Consider the following 23,770-nt stretch of genomic DNA (forward strand, 5'->3'; position numbering starts at 1 on the left):
GCGGAGAGCCACAGTAGTGGTCGCGAGCACACAAAGCAATGGCACGTCGCAGCCGGCTTCTGGACAGCATGGAAACAGTGTGACGTCACAGCCATCACCTGTTCGCTATTCGTCCGTCTCCTCCAATGGGGAGGATTAATATAAAGACCAATAGAAAACAGCTATTTCAGCCAATAACAGATAATAAAGGAAACACCAATAAAGCATACCTTTCACCCCTCCTCCTCCTCCTAGTACAGCCAACCAAGTAACGACACGGTTTTCTCGTGCAGCTATTTAAGGAATCCAAGTGTGTTCATTTAGCAGTTAACGTAAGGCCCTGATGAAGGCTAGCTGCAACGCTGGCCGAAACGTTGGCGCAATTTAAAATTATGACGATGTGGTCTGATACCCTGAAGAATTTTATTGAAGATGACAACGGCCGCGGAAGCCTACGCTTACAAGGCTTAACTTTATTTCATGTTCATTGGTATAAATAAATACTACACATGAACGTAAACTCGAGTGTATATATGCACTTGTACGATGGCTGCTGTGTTTACATTACAGCAAGCGATGAGTTCGAAGTGCAAACGGTGCATGTCTGCAATACTGCAGAACACTCCACTTCAACCACTCAGTACAATGAACAAGGAAAAGTTTATCAAGCAGTACACTAGAGGTCACTGCACTCACATCACCAGAGTATGCTGCACTGCCATTGGCTGTAGAAGGAAAACACCACCCCTTCCCAACGTCAGATTCAGACGCCTTTCACGGTACTTCACAGTTTTCAGTTTAATTCACCATGTTCATCAATTTTTGCTTATTTCTGGGTGAGCACACAGAAAAGAGCTCTCAAAAACATGTTTTGACGAACAATTTGTGGTCATAGCATGTTGGAAAATAGCTCGGTTATCTTGTGCCCAGAAACTAATTTCAATTCTTTGACAAGTTTTTCCTTGCCGTTACACATCTGTGATTTTTTAAGAACTGATGAAATTCATTACCACAAATTATTGTATAAACATTGTATTGGAGAGGATTACCCTTTTTAACCATGTATACCAACTACATTTGTTTTTGCTCATGTTTTGGAAGTATTATTTTCCTCGATTCTACATTTTCCTTGATTTTACATTTTTTAACCCTAGGATGCATGGTGCCGAAAACACACACATGGATGCATATGCAGGGCCTCCAAGGCCCTACCCTAATTAAAAATTTTCCTCTTTTCATATAATCATTCTTTGGAGTTAAATTTATTTCTGTCAAATTTATTGTCATATTGAAAGATTCCTAAGATATATTAACAGGACCTGGTGGACCTGATTAACATTTTATTAACTTTTTTAAAAAACTCTAAGAGTGAATTTTTATTAGTTACATACATTTACATACAACATATGCAAATAATTTTATTAATTCACTTATAAGTTGTAGTTTACATTTTATAACATTTATTACAACCAATCTCTTCAATTAAAACATACTCATTATTCACAATATTATGTATATAGGCAATATTTTGACAAAAGTTATTATTCATTTTTCACATAAAATTGCATTTTTCTTAGTTTTCAACATGTGACAAACAAGAAGCACAAATAACGCCACTATGTTCCTTACAAATGTTGGTTTTACACTTAATGCATGTCATAGCACTTTTTCTGTGTTTATTGTATGGACAATAATTGCATCTTCTTCTTTTTCCTGAAACAGGTAGTTGGTTCAGTAATATGACATCTTTTTGAACACCACATCTTTGCATGGCAACAACGATTTTCTTTGGAAGATTAGGGATCTGAATACAAAGTTTCATTAGTGGTCTTACCATTTCCACTGCTAAATCTCTTAGGAACAAACGCCTTTTATCACTTCTTCCACTATGGTATGTCAGATGTTGGGCGGAAAATAAAATTTCACTGTTCATTGCTGCGACGTCCATCATATTCATCCATAATGCAAATGGCCATCATCTTGTTTGTCTCTTGCAAGTGTAATAACAAATTTTCTGGTCCATTTGATCTACTCCAACCTTTGTAGAGTTACAGAACTTTATTATATCTGGTTTCTTTTTTGAATGAGTTTCATCAATGTTTCTGTCATGATGCATTGTGCTAATGAGAACTACAGATCTTTTCTTTTTGGGAACATAACTCACCATTGTAATGTCACCTCTAAATGCAAAGAAAGAGGAATGAATCGCTCTTCAGGCAGATGGTTTCATCTCATTAGGAATTTCTGGTTTATTTTGTTTGATTGTTCCCACCACTGTAATTCGCTTCTGAAGCATCTCTTCTGCCAGCTGCACACTAGTAAACAAGTTGTCAACAGCAATATTTTTTGATGATCCTTCAATGCTTTTAGCAAGATCTTTCACCACATTCAATCCAGGATTTCTCTGAATAGGTTCATGGGGCTTCTTTCCCGTGTAAACAATTCCGTCCTAAAGCTTATGCAGATGTAGCATCACAACCAAAATATTTTTTTTTATGCCATACTTGGCTGGTTTAGAGGGCATATACTGAGTGAATTAGCATCTTCCACGGAATGGGACTAGCTGTTCGTCAACTGTGAGCGAATCATTGTGAATCATTCTATTTCTACACTTGTCAAGAAATAGTTCCCATACATCGAACAGCTGCAAGTTTGTCATCTGCAGATCGAGCTTCACGGGTACGCCTGTCTTCAAGTCTAATCATTCTCCTTATATCCTTGAATCAATTTACTGACATGGTGGCCTAATATGTAGGATTTGCCTTTTTATCCAAGAATAATTCTCTAATAGGGACATCCCAAATCTTCTCAACACCAGAAAGCAGCAAAAGACCAAAAAAATCCTCCATTTCAGCAAGCAAAACGTGTTTCCATGTTTTACCACGTAAAGCAGCCACTCTTCTGCCTTCAATATTTGTGCAGTTGATGATTTCCTCTAGTATTTCCTTGGAGATGAAATAGTCCCAGCCATCCTTAGGTTTACAGGTTTTCAAACCACGGGCTGGACCAGGTGCCTTCTTTACGATATTATGGACAGGCATACGAAGAGTTGCAGGAGGATCTAATTTCCAAATCGTTCCATTACGACTAATGTATGTGTGATCTTCTATACTTTTTGTTGTGGTTCTTCAGTTTCAGACTCTGATGTAGTAATATTATCGGAAGGACTGTCATCAGCCTCAATATTCACATTTGTAGGTTCATTGGCTCATTCTTCAGTACTTGCATCTTCAAAAAATATTTCCTTCCTTGCAAGAATAATCTTCTTCAAACCACTGAGCCACAACACTTTCAAAATTAGCTGCATTTGCACGTACTGACTCTCTTGCTTTGCGTGTCGAAGCCATAGCAAAAGGCGTGTCTCTCAAACAGCAGCTTGTGCAGCACTAAAAGAGCATACAAGTAACAATATGGGCCTTGCAGCAACAAACAAACTACAGTAACAATCAGGCTGACAAGAGCAACACAGGACAACAATACTATGCAATAACAAAACATGTGATAGCAAAAAGATCAATAATACACCGACATCACCAATATGTGAAAGTAGTGTGTATTATTTTTTAATTATACTATTTCTACTACAACTACTGCTGCTGTTGGCACTCCTGTTGCTGGAAATACCACTACAGTTATTGCTGAATTAATAACTGCTCCCAAACAAATGTTGAAGACAATAAGGGCTAAAGAACATTTATAAATGTGTGAGGGCTTCTGAAGTTCTGCTTATGCATTCACGGTGTATGGGTAAACGTATTGAATTATACAAAAAACTTAAGAAGGTATCTTGTTCAGACTTTATAGGAGGAATGTCACAGTGTTAGTGAAAGAATACTGGAAAGCAGTTTGAAATCAAACAAAAAATTATAGATTTTTTTTTAAAAATGAAGACATACAAGGGCCTCGGAGGCCCTGTATATGCATCCTAGGGTTAAAGCCTGGACCACGTGAAAATTGGGTCTGCCTTGGGACGCATGGGCACACATAAGGCTGTTGTTTCACTGCTCAATAATGCTTGACATGCATGTCTCATGGGATGTCATGCCAGTGGGGCGAGTCAAAGGTCAAAGGCTGTCTCATGGGGTGGAACCTTTTGAACTAAAGAACCTGGCAATCTTTTTTTCAATGTGCCTTTCTATCACTCAGTGCCTCCTTCATGTGTGAGCAACAATCTGTCCATTTCAAATCATTGTTACATCACATGTTGTGAAAACTATGTTCAAAATATGAAAGGAAACAATTATAGAAAGCAAATTTTAGACAGGAGAGGCCATAACATTGATAAAATAGGCAACTGGAGCAGAAAACACAAACAGATGTGAAGAAATGGATTCTGCAAAGTCAGTTTTCGGAATCGTGAGCACTTGGATCATCGAGACAAAAGAGCAGTTGGGTAATAAGAAAATTAAAAAGTAAAATGTGCAGTTTCAAGAGAATGGCTGCTCTTAACAACTTTCTTTATATCATGTTTATCCTTTAAAAGAGGTTTACCTTTCTGGTAGTATCTACTTGTCCTTTTCCTTTTCACTCATTTTTGCTGACTGTCCACCAGACACAGAACTGTGTAGATGTTTCAAAAGTTTTGCGTACAATGCCCATTTCTTTGTGTGTGTGTGTGTGTGTGTGTGTGTGTGTGTGTTCGCACCACTGCTACACAAGTTGTTCATATTTCAAGAACTGGTAAGTAGGCATAATTGCTCTGAATCAAAAAGGGCTACTGTGAATAATCAGTTATACATTTGGTGATTTAGATCTTTCAATCAACTTTTCACAGAAATTATGCCTTTTTCAACAAATGGGCATGGAATTTTATGCTTCTCAATTCCACCCATAAGAGCAAACAGTATCACTGACCACTCTTTACAGTCTAGTATTCATCACATCACAGGTATATAATAATAATAATAATAATAATAATAATATACCACAGTTTTGTATATAAAGATGTGAATTCTTTCTGCCCGGTCTACTTCCATTCTTAACTGAGTATGTAACTTACCAACATTCTGTAGCAATGTAAGGCACATTTGGAACATATTCCAGTGCTCGTGATCACCTTTTTGTTGGTCTAGGCGTTTAAGAGCTGCACGATATCTGTCCAAGTAATCACCAAGGAATGCCTAAAATAAATTATTTAATTATTATTTCATTAATATATATACTAATTAGTTATAGACATGAATGTGATCTCAAAGCACTGGAAGTATGCATCTCTCAGAAATTTTGGAGTAATGAAAGGCATTTTAAACAAAGCTAAAAATGTGAATTTCATTTCCATGAATCTGGAAAAGCATTTGAGTAAAAATATAAAATGATATGCAACAAAAAAATCAAGCTATTGCATAATTTATTAGCACTACACATTTAAAAGACAAGTAACATTACCAGACTGATGATCAATGAATTTTAAGTACATAGGAAATTTGCATGCAATTAGAAAAATTTGCATTACAAAAACTGCAACTTCTGATATGGAGACAGTAGTAACATAGCAAAAACTTAACACTCAAACCATGTAATCTGGCCACAGCAAAACACATGACATATTGAACTACAGGCTGAAGTCAGAGGAATCAAAATCTAATGATCAATTTGTAATTCAGTTTCTGTAATGAAAAGTAAACAACTACAACAATGGCAATAATTCACATACAAAACAAAAAGGAGATAACACACAGGTTGTTTTTTGGAATTGGGGCCATTTCATTTGGCAAATAAGAAAGTATTAAGAGAAATAATAGCACTCAGTGTGGGGCATGAGATACGCAGCATATCAACATAAAAGTGAAATTATTTCAAAAGGACAGCCTTGGAACACAGCACAGGAAAAGGCACTAAATGATACAAAAAAAATTTCAACTGAGGGTAAAAATATTAGAAAGTGAATAAATAATTATCCATTCTCACAAGGTCCTGGGAGAATCCCCCTTTCACTCCCAAATACTTTCATTTCCTATAAACTGCTTGATGAGAGAAACATTGAGCCCTAAAGCCATTACTTGTGTCACACTTTGAATGTCATTACAATGTGTTCCTGTTTGTCTGACCCATTTCCTTTAAGAATTACAAAATCAATATTAAAAAATATTCATAGAACTTTTAAAAACTTTTAACTTTCTCATCTTGAAGTGCAATTACAATCAGAGAAACAATAGTGAAGCAACAAGCAAAAACATCAAATTCCTTTACTATAATACTTTCCTTCTAAAGATAGAAAACATCAAACAAGGCAGTGGTAATAGTGTGACAGAGTTGGACAATGCAGCAATTATGAACCTGGCACCCAATATACTACAAAAAATGTTCAACTATATACAGGGTGCCCCATTTATCTTGACCACCCTAAATAACTGTTTGTCCAGATTCAAATTACAAACTGTTTCAAGCAAATGTTCTTTAGCCATCAGGGGGACATCAATCAGCATGATTGCTTTTGTTGTAGCTTTGTTTTTTTACAAAGATATGAACATCAGTATAACTTTTTTAAATGGCACCCTGTATTTTTTATTCGGTAATTCATTTCCTCTCCTAAAGACCTATTCAAAAATGTATCACAGTGTACCATTCACAGAAAAACAACGTTATTAATTACATAACAGAACATTGACGCTCCCAGCGCTCAGTGCCGGTACTCGGGGTAATGGAACACATCCACATGCCGATGTTGACAGAGGACAAATGTAAACATAAGTAGAATGCACACCCGTCATTCCATCAACTACTGCCAGTTGAAGAGTTGTGTGAATGGAATGTACACCAACGAAGAGAAGGTAGAAATTTTACTCATCTATGGGGAATGTAAGTTAGCAGAACAGTAATTGCAATACTGTTTTCTTATGTACGGGTACATTTAGCACAGTAGTTTAGTCCTTTTAAATACTGTTGTGTAGAGTAGGAATACAGTAAAGGCTGTCCTTCCTACAAACTGCATCGACATATCATTTCTTTTGTTGTTGTTGTTGTTGTTGTTGTTGAAGGTAGGCGAAATGCTACGCAGGCAGCGGAACTATACATAGAACAATGTCCCGACAAAGAACCCATCTTCCCAATGGATGTTTTCTCATCTTGTTGAGACGATTCAGAAAATGGGAAGTTTCAACCAATGACAACGCGAACGTCGTAGCACGCGCACAGATGAAGCTGCCAAAGTTACTGCTCTCACTTCTGTTGCTATGAATCCACATGTGAGCACATGACAGCTTGAACATGAGATTGGCATTCCTAAAACCAGTGTACATCGTATTCTTACATGTCACCAGTTCCATATTTAGCATGTACACCTACATCAAGAATCGCATGAAAATGGTTTCTAGAATCATGTACAGTCTGTCAGCGGGCACAGCAGCAAATCCTCACCAACTCAAACTTATTCTCCAATGTTCTATTTACTGATGAATGTTCCTTCTCAAACACAGGGCAGGTAAGTACAAGGAACATGCTCTAATGGACCAGCGACAACCCATGATGGCTTAGACAGATGGAACATCAGCGTCAATGGAGAGTTAACATCTGGTGTGGGATGCTTGGTACTACAATTATTGGCCCTTATTTCATCAATAGGCACAGCAAATGCCAACTTCCTCAGACGTATTCTTCCTCCTCTTCTGGATGAAGTGCCGCTAAGAACCAGAATGCTTATGTGGTATCAACATGATAGGTGTCCAGCACATAATGCCTTGTGTGCACGTTGCGTTCTGAATCGAAGGTATCCTCCCAGATGGATTGGTTAAGGAGGAACAGTTACTTGGCCTGCTTGGTCTCCTGATTTAAATCCTCTGGACTTTTTTCTTTGGGTATGCATTAAAGACGTTGTCTATTGCGATATTCTAAAAACTCCAGAGGACATGCAGGAACGTATTGTGCTTGCTTGTAATTCTCTTCAGCAGGCAACATTGGGAGCAGCAGTAAATAATTCTTTCAGTCAACAAGTGCACCAGCATATTGGTGTCTAGTGTCATCAGTTTTAGTACCTTTGAATGTTCTACTCCAGAGAAATGATACAGGACAGTCAAAGTCAATTTTGTATTATGTTTTTACTTGGTTTTCATTTGTTTTCTGACAACTTCTGCAAGTGGACGAGTTTGTGATCCCGGGCTCAAAGTCAACGTTGTGTTGTGCAGTTAATAACACTGTGTTTCAGTGAATGGTACACTGTGACATATTTTTGAATAGGTCTTTAGGAGAGGAAATGAATTACTGAATAAAAAATACAGGGTACCATTTAAAAAAAGTCATACCACTGTCCATAACTTTGTAAAAAACAAAGCTACAATGAAGGCAATCATGCTGATTGGTGTCCCCCTGACAGCTACAGAATGTTTGCTAGAACAGTTTGTAATTTGCATCTGGACAAACAGTTATTTTGGGTGGTCAAGATAAATGAGACACCCTGTATAAGGCATGGTGTTAATGAATATGAGAAAAGAATCTCTTAGGGCATCTGCTGCAGGGAAACATAAAGCCCATGTTATACAGGCCAAGTTTCCCCAAAAATTTGATTGATTGTGCACTAAACTGAGACAGCACAGATAGCTGGGTTGCCTGCTGAAGCTGTAGAAAGATGTTTCATATTGTTTGGCGAAAAAATGTCTGCTTCAAATGTAGATTTTTGTTATGATAATTGGGAGTTTTCTCCACATTAAGCAAGACTCTTCCCTAAACGTATCATTTGAATCAATAATGTTTTACTTCCCTCGCTGAAGAACATTCACTACTAAGAAGCACTCTGAGGTTAAGTTCCCACTGAGTGCTTCCCTCGCATGTCCACGCTTATGGTGAAGCGCCGCCTTGCAAGCTGTGACATCAGACACCAACAGCTCTCTTTATTGGCCAGCATACACAGTATTCACAGAATTTTACAATGAAAATAGCACTGGAGCTATTACCTGAAAATGTTCGAAGCCCCCTGCAGGCAAGCACCCTAGCAGTCAAAAGTGTCTGCTTGGGAGCCATCATGTGGGCCATCAAATAGCATATCAGCAAATCTTGTTCCATATGACATGAATTTAAGGCACAGGACATAAAATGTACATACCACATTGACACTGATAGATACGAGGGCTATCCACAACATACATTATGTTTTGGAATTAAAAATAAATGAAGTATTGGAAATTTTTTTTATTATATACAGATGAAAGCCACACTTATATACTACTTTTCTACATAGTTGCCATTTAAATTAAGGCACTTATCGTAGCGATGGACGAGCTTGGAAATTCCTTCGTCGTCAAATTCGACCGCCTGCGCCTTCAACCACGTGGTTACCTCTTCTTGAAGCCGTGGGTCGTCATCAAAATAATGCATATCCAACCACTTCTTCATTGCTGGGAATAAGTGGAAGTCGCTCGGTGCCAGGTCGGGACTGTACGGCGGATGAGGAAACAACTCCCACTTAAAAGATTCGAGAACTTCACGAGTGGCATTTGCCGTGTGGGCCCAGGCGTTGTTGTGAATCAGCAAGATCTTTGAGCCCAACTTTCCCCTGCGCTTGTTTTGTATTGCTCTTCTGAGGTTGTGCAGAGTTTGGCAATACCTTTGAGAGTTTATTGTAGTGCCTCTTTCCAGAAAATCCACAAAAATCACACCTTTTCTGTCCCAAAAGAGATAACCACGTGGTTGAAGGCGCAGGCGGCCGAATTTTACGACGAAGGAATTTCCAAGCTCGTCCATCGCTACGATAAGTGCCTTAATTTAAATGGCAACTATGTAGAAAAGTAGTATTTAAGTGTGGCTTTCATCTGTATATAATTAAAAAAAATTCCAATACTTTATTTATTTTTAATTCCAAAATGTAATGTACTTTGTGGATAGCCCTCGTAAATAAATTACAAAATTGTAAGCATATCTCTTTATAGTTGTGTATTATGTTCATGTAATATACAGCTGAATGTAATCTAATGTTCGACCTTCTATTTGCTTAAATAATTCTACAACTTTAATAACTTTAGTTCACAATAAATTTATCATGGATTATCCACTACCACAGCATTTTAGTGTTTAGTACAACTATTGAAAGCACCACCTGTGTGGGACAGTCGTGTCACTGTATTAGAAATACATATACGTGCAATAAGTGTAAACAATACCTGTATTGCTTTGATGAAGCCACAATAACCACATCCCTCAGTAAACTGTAAACATCTCTTATTGGCTTCAGAAATGATAGATACTACACGAGGAATGGACTGGCCAAGCTCTTGAATGGTGTCCATAAGATCTTGCTTGTTACTTTCTATGGCTGATAACTGGGGCGAAAGAGTCTGTTGCTCAAATGTTGAATATTTCGCAACATATGTCACATACGGTAAGTATACTGCCTGCGCCAAGGAAAGAATGAGCTCTGCTTCACTGGAATCATCTGCTTTAACTGAAACACATGCTCATATGACCATTATTAAACAACAAAAGTTTAAGGTACATTACTGAAGTAAGTTGCTGGGAAGCAAACAGCTCAAGACTGATGAAGCAGCTAGACTTGTCAAAATAAAATGCAGAAGTACATGGAAAATCAAAATATTAGCAAAATACTTGTCTTTCAAAAACAGAACTTAACTTTTTTGTGGCCATGTAGAAAAAGGGAAATATGTAAAGGAACAAAGGGTAGATATAAACAGAACAGGGCTATTTATGGTTTACCCAGAAACAGAAATCGATAAATTTTTTTAAGCTCCACAAAACATTGCTTTCGCCTTCTTTTGTCTACTTTTCAGTATTGATGTTCATAAGATTTCAAACTGTATCATTGCACACTTTGTTCAAAATAGTTTGTTCTGAGAGCTCATGAATGTATTGGTAAGATAAGCTAGCTTCATCAACTCCAAAGAACTGTGTAACAATGACAGGACTGAATTGCTAAACTGTATTATATTAAATTTGGTTGTACAACAATGTGCTGTCTACCTTCTTTAAATTCTTCATTAGAGAAATTTTGTTTGTGCGAATTTTTAGCATTGTCATGGATGCTGGTAGATTTGCTTTCATACATTGTTACTTGAAAAATTCCATTAAATTTCTGCCTATCACATATTCTTTTTGAGTGTAAGACAGTCACTTGCCATTACAACCACAGAAGAGGGAACCCCTAACAACTGGGAAGGTACCACCCTGTCAATAACAAATGGGAACTTATAAAAAGATTTTGTCACGGACAAAGATTTATTCTCAAGTGACTAGAGGTGAGAGGTACTTATTTCAGGTACAAATAATATTTTTGGCTCTGCAGTGGTCCATTAGGGCCTTAAATAACATTTATTTTAAAATTTCATGCATATCACGATTTAACTGGCGGTGGACTCTTCACGTGGGCATCAAACAATATAAACCTGCTTAAGGGATTTATGGTTGACAACATGAACTTGTGCAAGAGTAACAGCAATGTCAATTTAGTAAATGAGAGACAGAGGTATAATTTCTGTGTTGCATGTACACTGTTAAGTATCCAAAAGGTGTGCAGCATTCTGCAACACAGATTTCCAATAAGCTTAGACAACAGTTGAAAGCTGTTAGTGCCAAGCTGCATACTCTCATAGTCCAAATGCATGTTTTTCGAAACTTCCTGGCAGTTTCTCTCCTGACAAAATTCCTTATATTCCCAACAAAAATACTACTAGGTGCCTTAGTATTAGTAACTGATTTGTCCGAGTATCATTTTAAAATGAAATAGGATTTTTTTAGCTTAATGAAAGTAAAAGCACAAGTCATAAATAGAGACATGTGAATATACAGACTTTTAATGAGGAGAGGAAATAGGGTCAGCTGCAAAGGAGAGGTGATCAGGCATGACCTTGTTCAAGGAAAAATCTGGGCATTTGCCTGACATGATTTAGGGAATTTTACATGAGGATCGCTGGTGAGAGAGGTGAAATTTCCTAAAACATGTACATTTTATCACACACACACACACACACACACACACACACACACACACACACACACACACACACACACACACATTCTCACAAGCAAGCACAGATTTCACACACCCATGACCGCCATCATCTCTGACAGCTCGGACTGGCATTTGGGTCCGAGTTGCTGGAGATGGTGGTCATGTGTCTGAGGTGCTTGCCTGACCATGTGAATGAATGAATGAATGAGAGAGTGTGTGTGTGTGTGTGTGTGTGTGTGTGTGTGTGTGTGTGTGTGTGTGTGTGTGCGTGCGTGCGTGGGTGCGTGTGTGTGCTTTTCCTTTCCTGATGACTGCTGTGACTGAAAGCTAATGCATAAGCACTTTTAGTTGTGCCTTCCTACAACTTAATGTGTCATCTTTACAGCAAGTAGCAAGCTATCCTTTCCTTATATTGCTGATATTCCAGCTGGGAGTTTTGTTCAATGAAGACCACAGATACACTGTAACAAACGCACTTAAATAATGAAGCAATAAAGTCATATTCTCTTATTTTACGACATTTCTAGGGAAAAAGAAAGTCCTTGATAAAAATAAGTGGCTCAGGAAGTACTTGCCTTGAGAAGGGGTACTTATCTGTGTCTCTCGGCATGTTCTTTAATCTTTACATAAACCTTCCCCTCCCAACTTTTGTTTGTTTTCTATGTCCAAGTTTCAGGTTTTCTCACAGCAGAAGAGTGTGTTGAGCACCATAGTGAAAGTGAAATAAGAATATCTTGTAAGAGTCTATTTGCTAACTTTAATATTCTAGCAATTCGTGCCATGTGTATGCCACAAACTATGCTATTTTTGAAAGAAGACAATGTGGTCATACATAGGAACATGCAAATTCACAACCACAACAAGAGGTGTAAAATAGACTTTCATATGGTTAACAGGGGATTAGCTTTAACAGCAATATGCAGATAGGTCTAATTTCTGATAATTTGCAAGTAAATGATCTGAAGATTACGAGCGAAGGTGCTTTTAAAAGATAACCTATGCAGTGATTTATTCTTAAACCTCTGTATAACTTGGAACTAAGACGAAATATTATAACAACAATTGTAGTACTAAACTAAAACACTATGGATTGAAGTAATGTCCTATGAATAAAATTATTGTAAAATGGGATAAAAAAACTTCTGTCTGCGCACAAATAGTGCTGTAATTTTCCAGTGTTGATGTTGATCATGCATGTAAAATTGTATGTTTCAGGCATAAACAAAATAAAGATTTCAAACAAAATTTTGCTTCATTCGCAAAAATTATGATTAATAGGAGACTGTCAACAGAAATATGCTACAGAATACTATGTTTCCTGGAGCTGACATTACTTCTAGTTCATAGCAGTTTCTCTTTAAATAGTTCACAAGGGCCCTGCCCTTTACTCTATTCCTGTAGCTGGAGGAAGATGAAAGCTAAAGACAAGAGATATTTCTACTACTTTCTTGACAAGCTAGCCTCACGTCAATGTAAAAGGTTTTAAATTTTTGAGATTCCCATGAATGTGAATGTGCTACTAACAGAAAGGAATAGTTTAATCATGTTGTGGAGCAACAATGACATAGTGAGAACTGGATATGTTCTAAAGCAAACAATTTCATACCGAATACATTAAGGTTCCTCTCAAAAACATACCTGCGGGTGCATCAGTGACAGAATGCAAGTTATTCGCAAAGTGTGAAGTAAGTTGCTTGAGTGATAGAAGGAAGCTTAACTGGTCAGATGGTGGCCGTTGTTTCAACGCTGCATCAATGCATAGGTTTGGACTCGGTTCCAAATTTGCTAATACATCTGCAAACAGTGCAAGCAAGGTAGAGCGAGCAGGTCCAGCTCCAAAGACCTAAGGAACAACAAAACAGTGGATGTCAGCCGATAATGACAAAAATTCTGTCTAGTCTGTGAGAGAACATATAAAAATAAACACTGAACTACAGAAACTGATTTTAATAATAACAAATGTAATGAATATAATAATCTCACTCCTGCACAATACTGTGAAAATCTCTGCCAAACAATGATGTGGCACAACAAAGTGTGAGTCCTACTGGTGGAAAGAACTGTCTTTCAATATACATGCTAAAGGCAAGGTGGGTTAGGTAAAAAAAACCTAAGTTTGATCAACATTCCTGTAAATCATCCAAGGTGATTTTTTTGGTTATCAACATTAATTTTGGTTTGATGCAGTTCTACAGTCCTACCACTTGCCAGCTTTCCATTTCATTTCAGAATACTGCTACATATACTAATTTCTAGGACTGTCACTCCAGTGGATTTTTTTTTTAACTACAGTTCTCACCTACAACTCATGTTGTAATTTGTGTCCAATAATGCTCTCTCCTCAATTTTTATGTTATTTACTTGGCACTTTTCTTGTTGATTTGTTGGAGGTAGCCTTCATTCTTTATTCCACCGGATATTCAACAGTCTCATAAAATACCACATTTCAAAGGCTTCCTCATTATCAGTTCTCACAACCTCACCAATATACACTCCAAATAATTTTCTTTTTCTTCAAGTTTTATGCTTTTAAATGTCAGCAGAAACTGTTTCATGCTGTGGAAAGCCCTTTTGCCTTGTGACAACTGTTCCACTAAGCTTAATTTGGATCTTCCTTCTCAATCTATTTTACTTCCAAAATAGTGAAGTTCACCCTCCTCCTTAAAAGCCTCTTGTTCATGTGTATCAATTATCCATCCTGCGTGATCACCTGCTAAAAAACACTATTATCTTAGCTTTTTTTTGTTATAGTCATCAGCTAGCACACACTGCATTTCATTAAACACCCAACTCAGTACCTGTTCACTTTGCTGAACACTTACTTCAAACTGTATCATAATAATTTTCTGTCCATGATAAACATATTCCACATCTAGCTAGTCCTGTACTATATTTGTCTCACTGCCTCTTCAATACACAAATAGTTCAAGGTAAACACTTATCTTTTCAGAAATCAGGACAATCCACCGAATAAAAAAGAAAATCAAATTTCATAAATTTATTTTAATTGGGTAATCTCAATAGATTCACTCTCTCTGTGTTACCCATTAACATTCCTGCTTTCCTTACCATCTCAGTGAGTTTACACGTTAATCCAGTAGTTATCACTATCATTGAATAAAGTACTTGCCCGAATATGTGAGAATATGGAGAAGATATTGGCCTTAGTCTCGTTTCATGGCTCGACTTAGTTAACACATGCAAAAGGCTCAAATTTGAAACTGTAAAATAAGCACCTCTGCTAAGCCATTTCATTTAAAGAACAACAATGTTATGCACTGGGGATACGCAGAAGAAATTATTTATACGAAGTTTTGAAAGGTATGTGATGACTCAGCATACCATAAATAAGTACAGGATATTTCATTCCATACATTAGATCGTCTTGCTTTTACACTGACATATATCTCAAAGTTGAATTAATAGGTAAACCACACACAGACATCAAAACCTAACATAAATCAGTGTGAAAGCAAACATTACATACTTGCTGGTAATATAATAATTCTTTGAATTCAAACTGATGAGGCAAATGAGAATTTTATTTATGATGGTAAAAGGTGGATATATTAAAGACTGGTGTTGTTATAGCCCCACAAAAATTTGTTATTTTTCTGGAGACTGTTTTCAACACATTTGTAATTTATTTGGGATATAGAATTAAATTTAATTTAGGACAGAAAATAAATATAAACAATGGTGCTAAAGATACTTGAATACAGAATTTAATATACATGAAGACCTTCACAGTAGCTGCATTCTATATACATAGAACTAATAAACACAATGTTACAGTACAATTTTGATGCCATGTGATACTACCCAAACACATTTTTTTGCCTTAAAAATGAACAATGCAATCGCAACAGTGAACTCAAAAGTGACAAATTAATGGGTATCGTGAAAACAATGGCTACTGAATTCTGGTGTTGGCTTTTAAATAATGGCCTGGAGCAAAACGGATAACTCAAAATTGATGTAGTTTTCCATCACGATACATAAATAAATGTTCAGTCACTTTCTCACTTTGTGGAGGAGTTACTGGAGCAAGTGGAACCCAAATATTGATCTGATAATTATGTAACTCATCTGGTAACTCAACTACGTACCCAATAAATAATTCAAAAGCCTGAGATTCAGTATTAGGATTTTTTTCCCGATGCTTAACAATAATTCACAATGATATGTGTAGCTGCAAACTGTGCCAAACACTTCAGATACCATAAAATATTTTTAATTCCCCTGTACGTGAGTGAGATTTTTTTTACAGTTCAGAGGGAAAGAAGTGCATACTATTTTGAACAGGGTTATCTCCAGCAAAGTATTGTAGAGTCAGTAATTGCCATGAGTAGACAATTTATTTGCTTTTTAATTATTTCTGTTTATTTTTTTTATGTTCATACATTTTTCTATGAAGTAAGCAACAATCTGTTTATTCATAAAACCAACTTACATAAATTAGCCCCTCGTTTACAATAACTTCCATTTTACACATGCACTTAGCAGCTGGACTAGGTAGCTGTGTCATCAGAGTCATTGAAGAGGAAGACTAAATCTGATACAACAAAACATAATGCCTAGTTAAATAACTTACAACACAAAGGAACTATAGACATTGGCTGAAAGTGGACATTGATCTAAATCAATAAGGAAAGTTAAAAATTTGTGCCAGACCACGATTCGAGGCCAGATCCTCTGCTTACTAGGCAGATGTGCTGGCCACTGCACCATCTGGACACAACGGTCATTGCAACTGCGTGGACTACCCTAACACACCACCCATCAGACCCAAATTCTTAACTTATCCACATACTACTAATGTCGTGCCCCTTGTCCATTATTCCCATTACACACAGCATATCTCTGATTCCTGTAAGAGTTCAAGCCTGCTGTGCATCTGCACTGGAGGGATCATTGACTGTCCTTGCTTTAATTACATACAGAGTGAATCACCTAAAACTTGCACGGCAAATATTGCGTAAATGGAAAGTACTATTGAAGTGTAGTTTTCACAGAATGTATTGGTAGCCAGGGGCTCATACTGTCAGCCAATAAATAGATTGTGATAACACTTAGAAAGTGTATTTTTGATGTAAATATACAGCTTTTTAATGGAACAATGTGCTGGCCATAGACATTAACAAACTACAAACAGGGTAAATCAAACACTGGAAAATCCAGGATGGACTGTAACAATATAATGAAAAGGATAGTTGCTACTCACCATACAGTGGAGCTGCTGTGTCGCAGGAAAGCACAATAAAATGAGTCAGAAAGTTTAGCTTTTGCCCAACAAAGCCTTTGTCAAAAATAGGTAGGTCTCTCTCTCTCTCTCTCTCTCTCTCTCTCTCTCTCTCTCTCTCACACACACACACACACACACACACACACACACACACACACACACACACACACACACACACACACCTCACGCAAATGCAACTCACATGTACATGACCACAGTCTCTGCCAGTTCGATCCAGACTGCGAGCAGCAGCAGCAGCACATTATGAGAGAGGCAACTGGGTGAGGGTAATGAGGAGGCTGGGGCAGGGAGGGGGAGGGATAGAGTGTAGTGGTGGGGATGGTGAAGTGCTACTGGGTACATACAGGGATGAGGTGGAGAGTAGGGCAGCTAGGTGCAGTCGAGAGGTTGGATGGAGGGCGGGGGAGAGAGGGGGTACTGGAATGGGAACAGGGAAGTGGCTAGATGGGTAAGGACAATGACTAATGGAGGTTGAGGCCTGGAGGGTTATGGAAATGTAGGATATATTGCAGGGAGAGTTCCCACCTGCACAACTCAGAAAAGCTGGTGTTGATGGGAAGGATCCAGATGGAACACACTGTGAAGCAGTCATTGAAATGGACGTCGTATTGGTGCAGTGCTCAGCAACAGAGGGGTCGAGTTGTTTCTTGGCCACAGTTTGTCAGTGGCCATTCATGCAGACAGACAGCTTGTTGGTTGTCTTGCTCACATAGAATGCAGCACAGTGTTTGCAGCTTAGCTTGTAGATTGCATGACTAGTTTTACAGGTAGCCCTGCCTCTAATGGAATAGGTGATGTTTGTCACCGAACTGGAGTACGTGGTGGTGGTGGTGGTGGTGGTGGTGGTGGTGGTGGTGGGAGGATGTATGGGACAGGTCTTGCATCTAGGTCTATTACAGGAATATGAGCCATGAGGCAAGGGGTTGGGAGGAGGGGCTGAAAAGGGATGGATGAGGATATTGTGCAGGTTTATTGGGTAGCAGAATACCACTGTGGGAGTGGTGAAATGGACATTTCTAATTTCAGGGCACAACGAGAGGTAGTCAAAACCCTGGCGGAGAAAGTAATTCAGTTGCTCCTGTCTTGGGTGGCACTGAGTCATGAGGGGAATGCCCCCTGTGGACGGTTGGTGGGACTTTGTGAGGTGCTGGGTGAGGGGAAAGATAAGGTATAGGAGATGTTTCTGTACAAGGTTGGAAGGGTAATTACGATATGTAAAGGCCTTTGTGAGACCCTTGGTATAATTCGAAAGAGACTGCTTGTCACTACAGATGTGATGGCCATGGGTGTCTAGGCTGTATGGAAGGGACTGCTTGGTATGGAATGAGTGGCAGCTGTTGAAGTGGAGGTATTGGTAGATCCAATATGGACAGAGGTACTGATATAGCTATCATTGAGGTGGAGGATAACAATGTGGAAGGTGTCTTGATAGGCTGAGTACAACCAGGTGAAGCAAATGGGGGAGAAGGTGTTGAGGTTCTGAAAGAATATGGGTAGGAAGTCCTCAACCTCAATCCAGATCACGAAGATGTCATCAATGACTCTGAACCAGGTGACTTTCACAGCATAGGGCACAGAAACCGGCCAGAATGGTTGGGTTTATAGACTTCAGGAAGGATGTAGAAGGTAGGAGTGTGGGCAGTGGTAAGGATGAGAAGAGAGATGGACTCTGGGGAGAGGTTCTGGGATGGGCTTAAGGATTTAAGGAGAGACTGGAGGTTCTTCTAGATTTCTGGAGTGGGGTCACTGTGGCAGGGTGACGAATCTGACAAGATAGCAGAGTCCTTCTGCCAGGTAATAGTAGGGTAAATTAGCAAGGTAAATTAGAATGTCAGTGTTGTTTGTTGCAGGATTCATTTACAAGATATTGTATTTTGAAAAGTTTCCACACTCACCTGTCTGTGCTGATCAACTTGCGTAGTTACCACATATGATGTTGTTATGTTTGCTAACAGTGTCATTGTGTGTTCCACGACTGCACTGTGACACATCAGTCAATTAGTGTATGACAGTCCAAGTAATGGTTTGTGAGTGGACACTGGGATTTACCAACACGGAAAAAGCTGAGATGCTCATGGTGTATGGAGTGTATAAGATGAATGCAGTTTGTTCTTGTTCAGTGTATGTAGTGGGATATCTCAACAGATGTCAACCATCTCAGCAGTTATTTACCAACTTCTTCAACAGTTATTTGAGTGGTAGTGTAACACATAGACAATGTAACAGAAGGAAATGAGTGATGACAGAAGAGGGGAAAATTAATGTTCTTGCTGCTGTTGCATTTGATCTGAATGTTAGCTCCTGACAATTGCACAAGGAACTAGCATGAGTCAGGCAAGTGTCCTACACATTTTTCATCAACGACGGTTCCATCCCTATTACATCTCTTCCCATCACGAGCTGTAGGGAAATAATTATGAAAATCATGTTAACTTCTGTACGTGGGTATTAAGACAGGATACTTCAGATATATTGTTTAACTTGTTTAGTTATGAAACCACATTTGCCTATCATGGCCAGGTAAACTGCTGAAACATGCACTATTCATCTGTTGACAATACCTGTTGGCTTCATCAGGTAGAATGCCAGTGTCCATGGAATGTAAACGTGTGGTGTGGGATAGTGAACCATCAGCTAATAGGCCCATATATCACACACATATTGAAGAATGCAGTTAAGTATATTGCAGAATTCTAACAAGATCATCTTCCACAGATGCTACATGTTCCTCTGCAGACTAGACGGAACCTGTGGTACCAACATGGTGGCTGCCAGCCCACTGTGCAAGAAATACTACAGTATGTCTTCACAAACCATTTACAAATCGTTGGATTGGACTTGCAACAGAACCTGTACTTTGGCTGGCCCATTCCCTGGATTTGATGCCTATACATTTATTTCTGCGGGGAAAGCTGAAAGACATTCGTCGACAATAGTCCAGTAGTGGCGTAGTGAGGTAGAAGATTTTATTTTTCTATCTTTTGAATATAGTTGGAAATATGTTGAATCCAAGTTTTTGACCTCCGATACCCTCAGGACAACTTTTTATGGCCACAAAAACCAGGAAATTTTGGCACGTTTTTCACGTTTATTTCTGCGGGGAAAGCTGAAAGACATTCGTCGACAATAGTCCAGTAGTGGCGTAGTGAGGTAGAAGATTTTATTTTTCTATCTTTTGAATATAGTTGGAAATATGTTGAATCCAAGTTTTTGACCTCCGATACCCTCAGGACAACTTTTTATGGCCACAAAAACCAGGAAATTTTGGCACTTTTTTCACGTTTTTGCCTATTACACAGAAACTAAGGATCCTACTGAAAATTTTACCATTACCAAAATCAAAGAGCATTAAATTTTGTGTTGAATGATCTACTTAAACGTCAAAATCAGTGCAGTCTTTTGGCCACAATCAGTTGTCAAATTTCATTAATTTTTACCAACTTGCTAAAAAATTGGCTCCAATGCCTATAACTCAAAAACAGCTACTTTAAAAGAAAAATGTCAAGTTATTCAAGTTGTAGAGCATGAAATTTCATATTACCAAAGCATCTAGTTTTTCAGTTTTAGACACTGCTAAGTGTTCATACACTTGAAAGCCAAATTAATTACACTTTTTAAGAGCAAGTTATAAAATGAAATGGAATTTCTTGGGGGAAGACGTCTCTCTAATAAGCTCACACATTTTCTGTGTATGTCGTTTTAATGTTCTTAACTCGTGTATTTTTATTCATTTTTATCCATTCCTTTAATTGGTATGAGTGGGTTGCTAAAATGAAAACCGAGTACATAGTAATGGCTAATATACAGGGTGTCCCAGCCAGCTATCTTGTCCACCCAAATTATCTCTGGAACAATAACAGCTATTGGAAAACGACTTTCGCCGGTATCAATGTAGGGCTGGGGCCCATGAATGTACATATTTGGAAACATTCTAAAACGAAAGCATATGTGTTTTTTTAACACAAACTTATGTTTTTTTAAATGGACCTCCTATATTTTTTCTTCAGCAATCCATAGCATGACAAAACACATACACAATGGCGTTGATTGCATCGCAATATTCCCATTACATCCCGAGATATTAAGACGCGAAGTTGACGCTTGAAACACCCGACATGCGCTGCTAGCGCACGTCCTGAGGCTCAGGCGTGAACCCCATGCTGCCCGTAATCGCGATGTGATTGACATGCGTAATCACACTTCCATACTTATGAAGAAGTCCGAAACGAATAAGACGGTCTGCTGCCATCCTGCATTAACGTCGTACATTCCAGCAGGTACTTATCCCACAGGGCTAGGGGTGATGTGGTTCTGTAACATATCTGTACACCGCAACGTTAGTCACAAAGTTAACTTCGCTTATCGTTAATCTGTTACTAAAAAGGTAATGCCGTTCAACGTTAAAACTTTACTTTACTCTAGATCTAGCGCAAGTGACAGTTAATCATTCACTCGTAATAGTAAAATTCATGTTGATGGTTTTAGTGAAACGAGCAAGTGGACTAAAAGTTTTACCGTTGTTTAGGTAAAAATGTTTTGATTTGGGAAGTTCAGGTAGGACATAGACGATGAATGTAAACATGTTTAACCAATTAGTTTTATTATCACATAATTATCAATGTTATGTTTATCTAATGCGTTAAACGACAAATTGTTGCAAACAAATGTTTCTTAACATCACCGGGTAAAATGGCCCTTTGTAGAAACTTCCACTGTGATACCAGCACTACATACTAAACATTGCATTCACATCTCATGCTCAAAGTGATGCCCATTTGCTTGCATACATAGTGTCACTCTGCGGATGAAGGATGCCCTACTTCGTGCTACAGTTTCCTCTTTGATGGCTGTACAAGCATCAATAATGCGTTGCTTCATGTCCTCTGGTGTTGTTGTTTCATGCTGGTAAACAGCATCCTTCACTGCTCCCCAAAGAAAATAATCCAGCGGTGTAAGGTCCGGAGATCGGGCAGGCCACCTAACTGGGCCACCTCGTCCAATCCACCTATCAGGGTGTGTGCTAGTAGCGCATGTCGGGTGTTTCAAGCGTCAACTTCGCGTCTCAATATCTTGGGATGTAATGGGAATATTGCGATGCAATCAACGCCATTGTGTATGTGCTTTGTCATGCTATGGATTACTGAAGAAAAAATATAGGAGGTCCATTTAAAAAAAACACAAGTTTGTGTTGAAAAACACACATGCTTTCGTTTTAGAATGTTTCCAAATATGTACATTCATGGGCCCCAGCCCTACACTGATACCGGTGAAAGTCGTTTTCCAATAGCTGTTATTGTTCCAGAGATATTTTGGGTGGACAAGATAGCTGGGACACCCTGCATATTTACATGTAAGTAATATAAAAAAAACTGTGCAAATGGACAAATAAAAGGGCATGACAATATTACAAAATACAATTTAAATATCAGAGATTCACATTTCATCAAATTTCAATTTCCTTGAGGTCATTTGGAAGACTGCAGCATGTCCCGGTCAAGCATCCCATCTTCAGGATCCATTGCGGCACCTTCACCAGCTTCCTCATCCCACAACATATCTTCCATATCTTCCTTATCCTCTTCAAGCTCAATTTCTGCAGCAATCTCACAAGTTAAGCCACAACAGTGCTTGCATGTGGAGGAAGAGTTCAGTTCAGGTTTGCGACATCCACGTATTGCTGTGCATCCTTTTCGCATGAGCAGGAAACCATCTTCAGTAGCGTGTGTGATGCTGCATATTTCATCACCATCAAAGGAAACAAGCCTGATAAGTTTTTCTTCCAGCTCCACTGGCAGGGATCAATTTTCTTCCCCATCCAAGACTACACTTGATGGTAAGATTGTAATGAACGCTACCTTACTGCAACTGATGTTGGCGATAGCCTTTCAAGACTGAAAGATTTTCTCAGGGAAGACTTTACAAGAAGCTCATACCTGAGCTCATCCAATGTCGCGCAGCTGGAATTCTCAGACAGTGCGAACATCAGCTGTTCTCCTGCCTGTGCTATTAGATCTTGAGAGACTGAGGGTTTAACAAATTCACAGCTTGCACTCTGAAGTGTGGATATTGTTCCACAGGTTTAGTAATTTCCCTTTACCTTGACCAAAAAAATAAAGGGATGTAGTATTACATGCTGTGAACGCACAGTTGAAAAGGGCAAATGCAGGATCGAAATTGAAAGAATGACTGGAGTACCACACTCCTGCTGATTCCCCTCTTCCCGATTTCTGGAAGTACAAGTTGCTGTTGTTTCCTCAACCCGTTACGAGCTGTCAATGTCCTCGGTCACAATTGCCACACGGTCAGACTCGGCAACTTAGGAAACAGATGTTTCCACAATTAACGAATCTGCATCTTCTTCTGCCTTTAGCACTTTAATGCCTCCATCCTCAAATTTCCCCATAGGCACCAAAATTAAGCAGTTCTTGTAGGTCTCATTTGCAAGAAACTTCTGTGCAACTGCAACATTTGTATCTTCATTGAAAATGATACCTGATAAAGAACTGGGTGCCTTCAAATGATGAGATCTTTCAGAAGACTTTGTTCCCCTTTGCGAAGCATCACTTGGGTATCCATCAAAATATGTGATCTGTTATATTTCATACAGATGGCTCCAAACTTTTCTCTGATGTGCC

At 38.5% G+C, this 23,770-nt stretch overlaps 1 protein-coding gene across 2 annotated transcripts in view; it reads right to left on the reverse strand.

The window, feature by feature from the left end:
• LOC126483833 (conserved oligomeric Golgi complex subunit 7) overlaps positions 1-23,770 on the reverse strand; it is a 75,411-nt gene that overhangs the window by 24,853 nt on the left and 26,788 nt on the right. The window contains exons 8-10 of one of the 2 annotated variants that reach the window (XM_050107048.1): positions 13,508-13,712; positions 10,068-10,339; positions 4,979-5,099 (exon numbers count right to left, since the gene is read on the reverse strand). In XM_050107048.1, coding sequence (XP_049963005.1) covers positions 4,979-5,099; positions 10,068-10,339; positions 13,508-13,712 — 598 coding nt within the window. Of the gene's footprint in view, positions 1-4,978; positions 5,100-10,067; positions 10,349-13,507; positions 13,713-23,770 lie in introns of both variants that reach the window. The other variant, XM_050107038.1, reaches the window with a different exon arrangement.

This window comes from Schistocerca serialis, chromosome 1 (assembly GCF_023864345.2).
Source record: "Schistocerca serialis cubense isolate TAMUIC-IGC-003099 chromosome 1, iqSchSeri2.2, whole genome shotgun sequence".
Lineage (NCBI taxonomy): Eukaryota > Metazoa > Arthropoda > Insecta > Orthoptera > Acrididae > Schistocerca > Schistocerca serialis.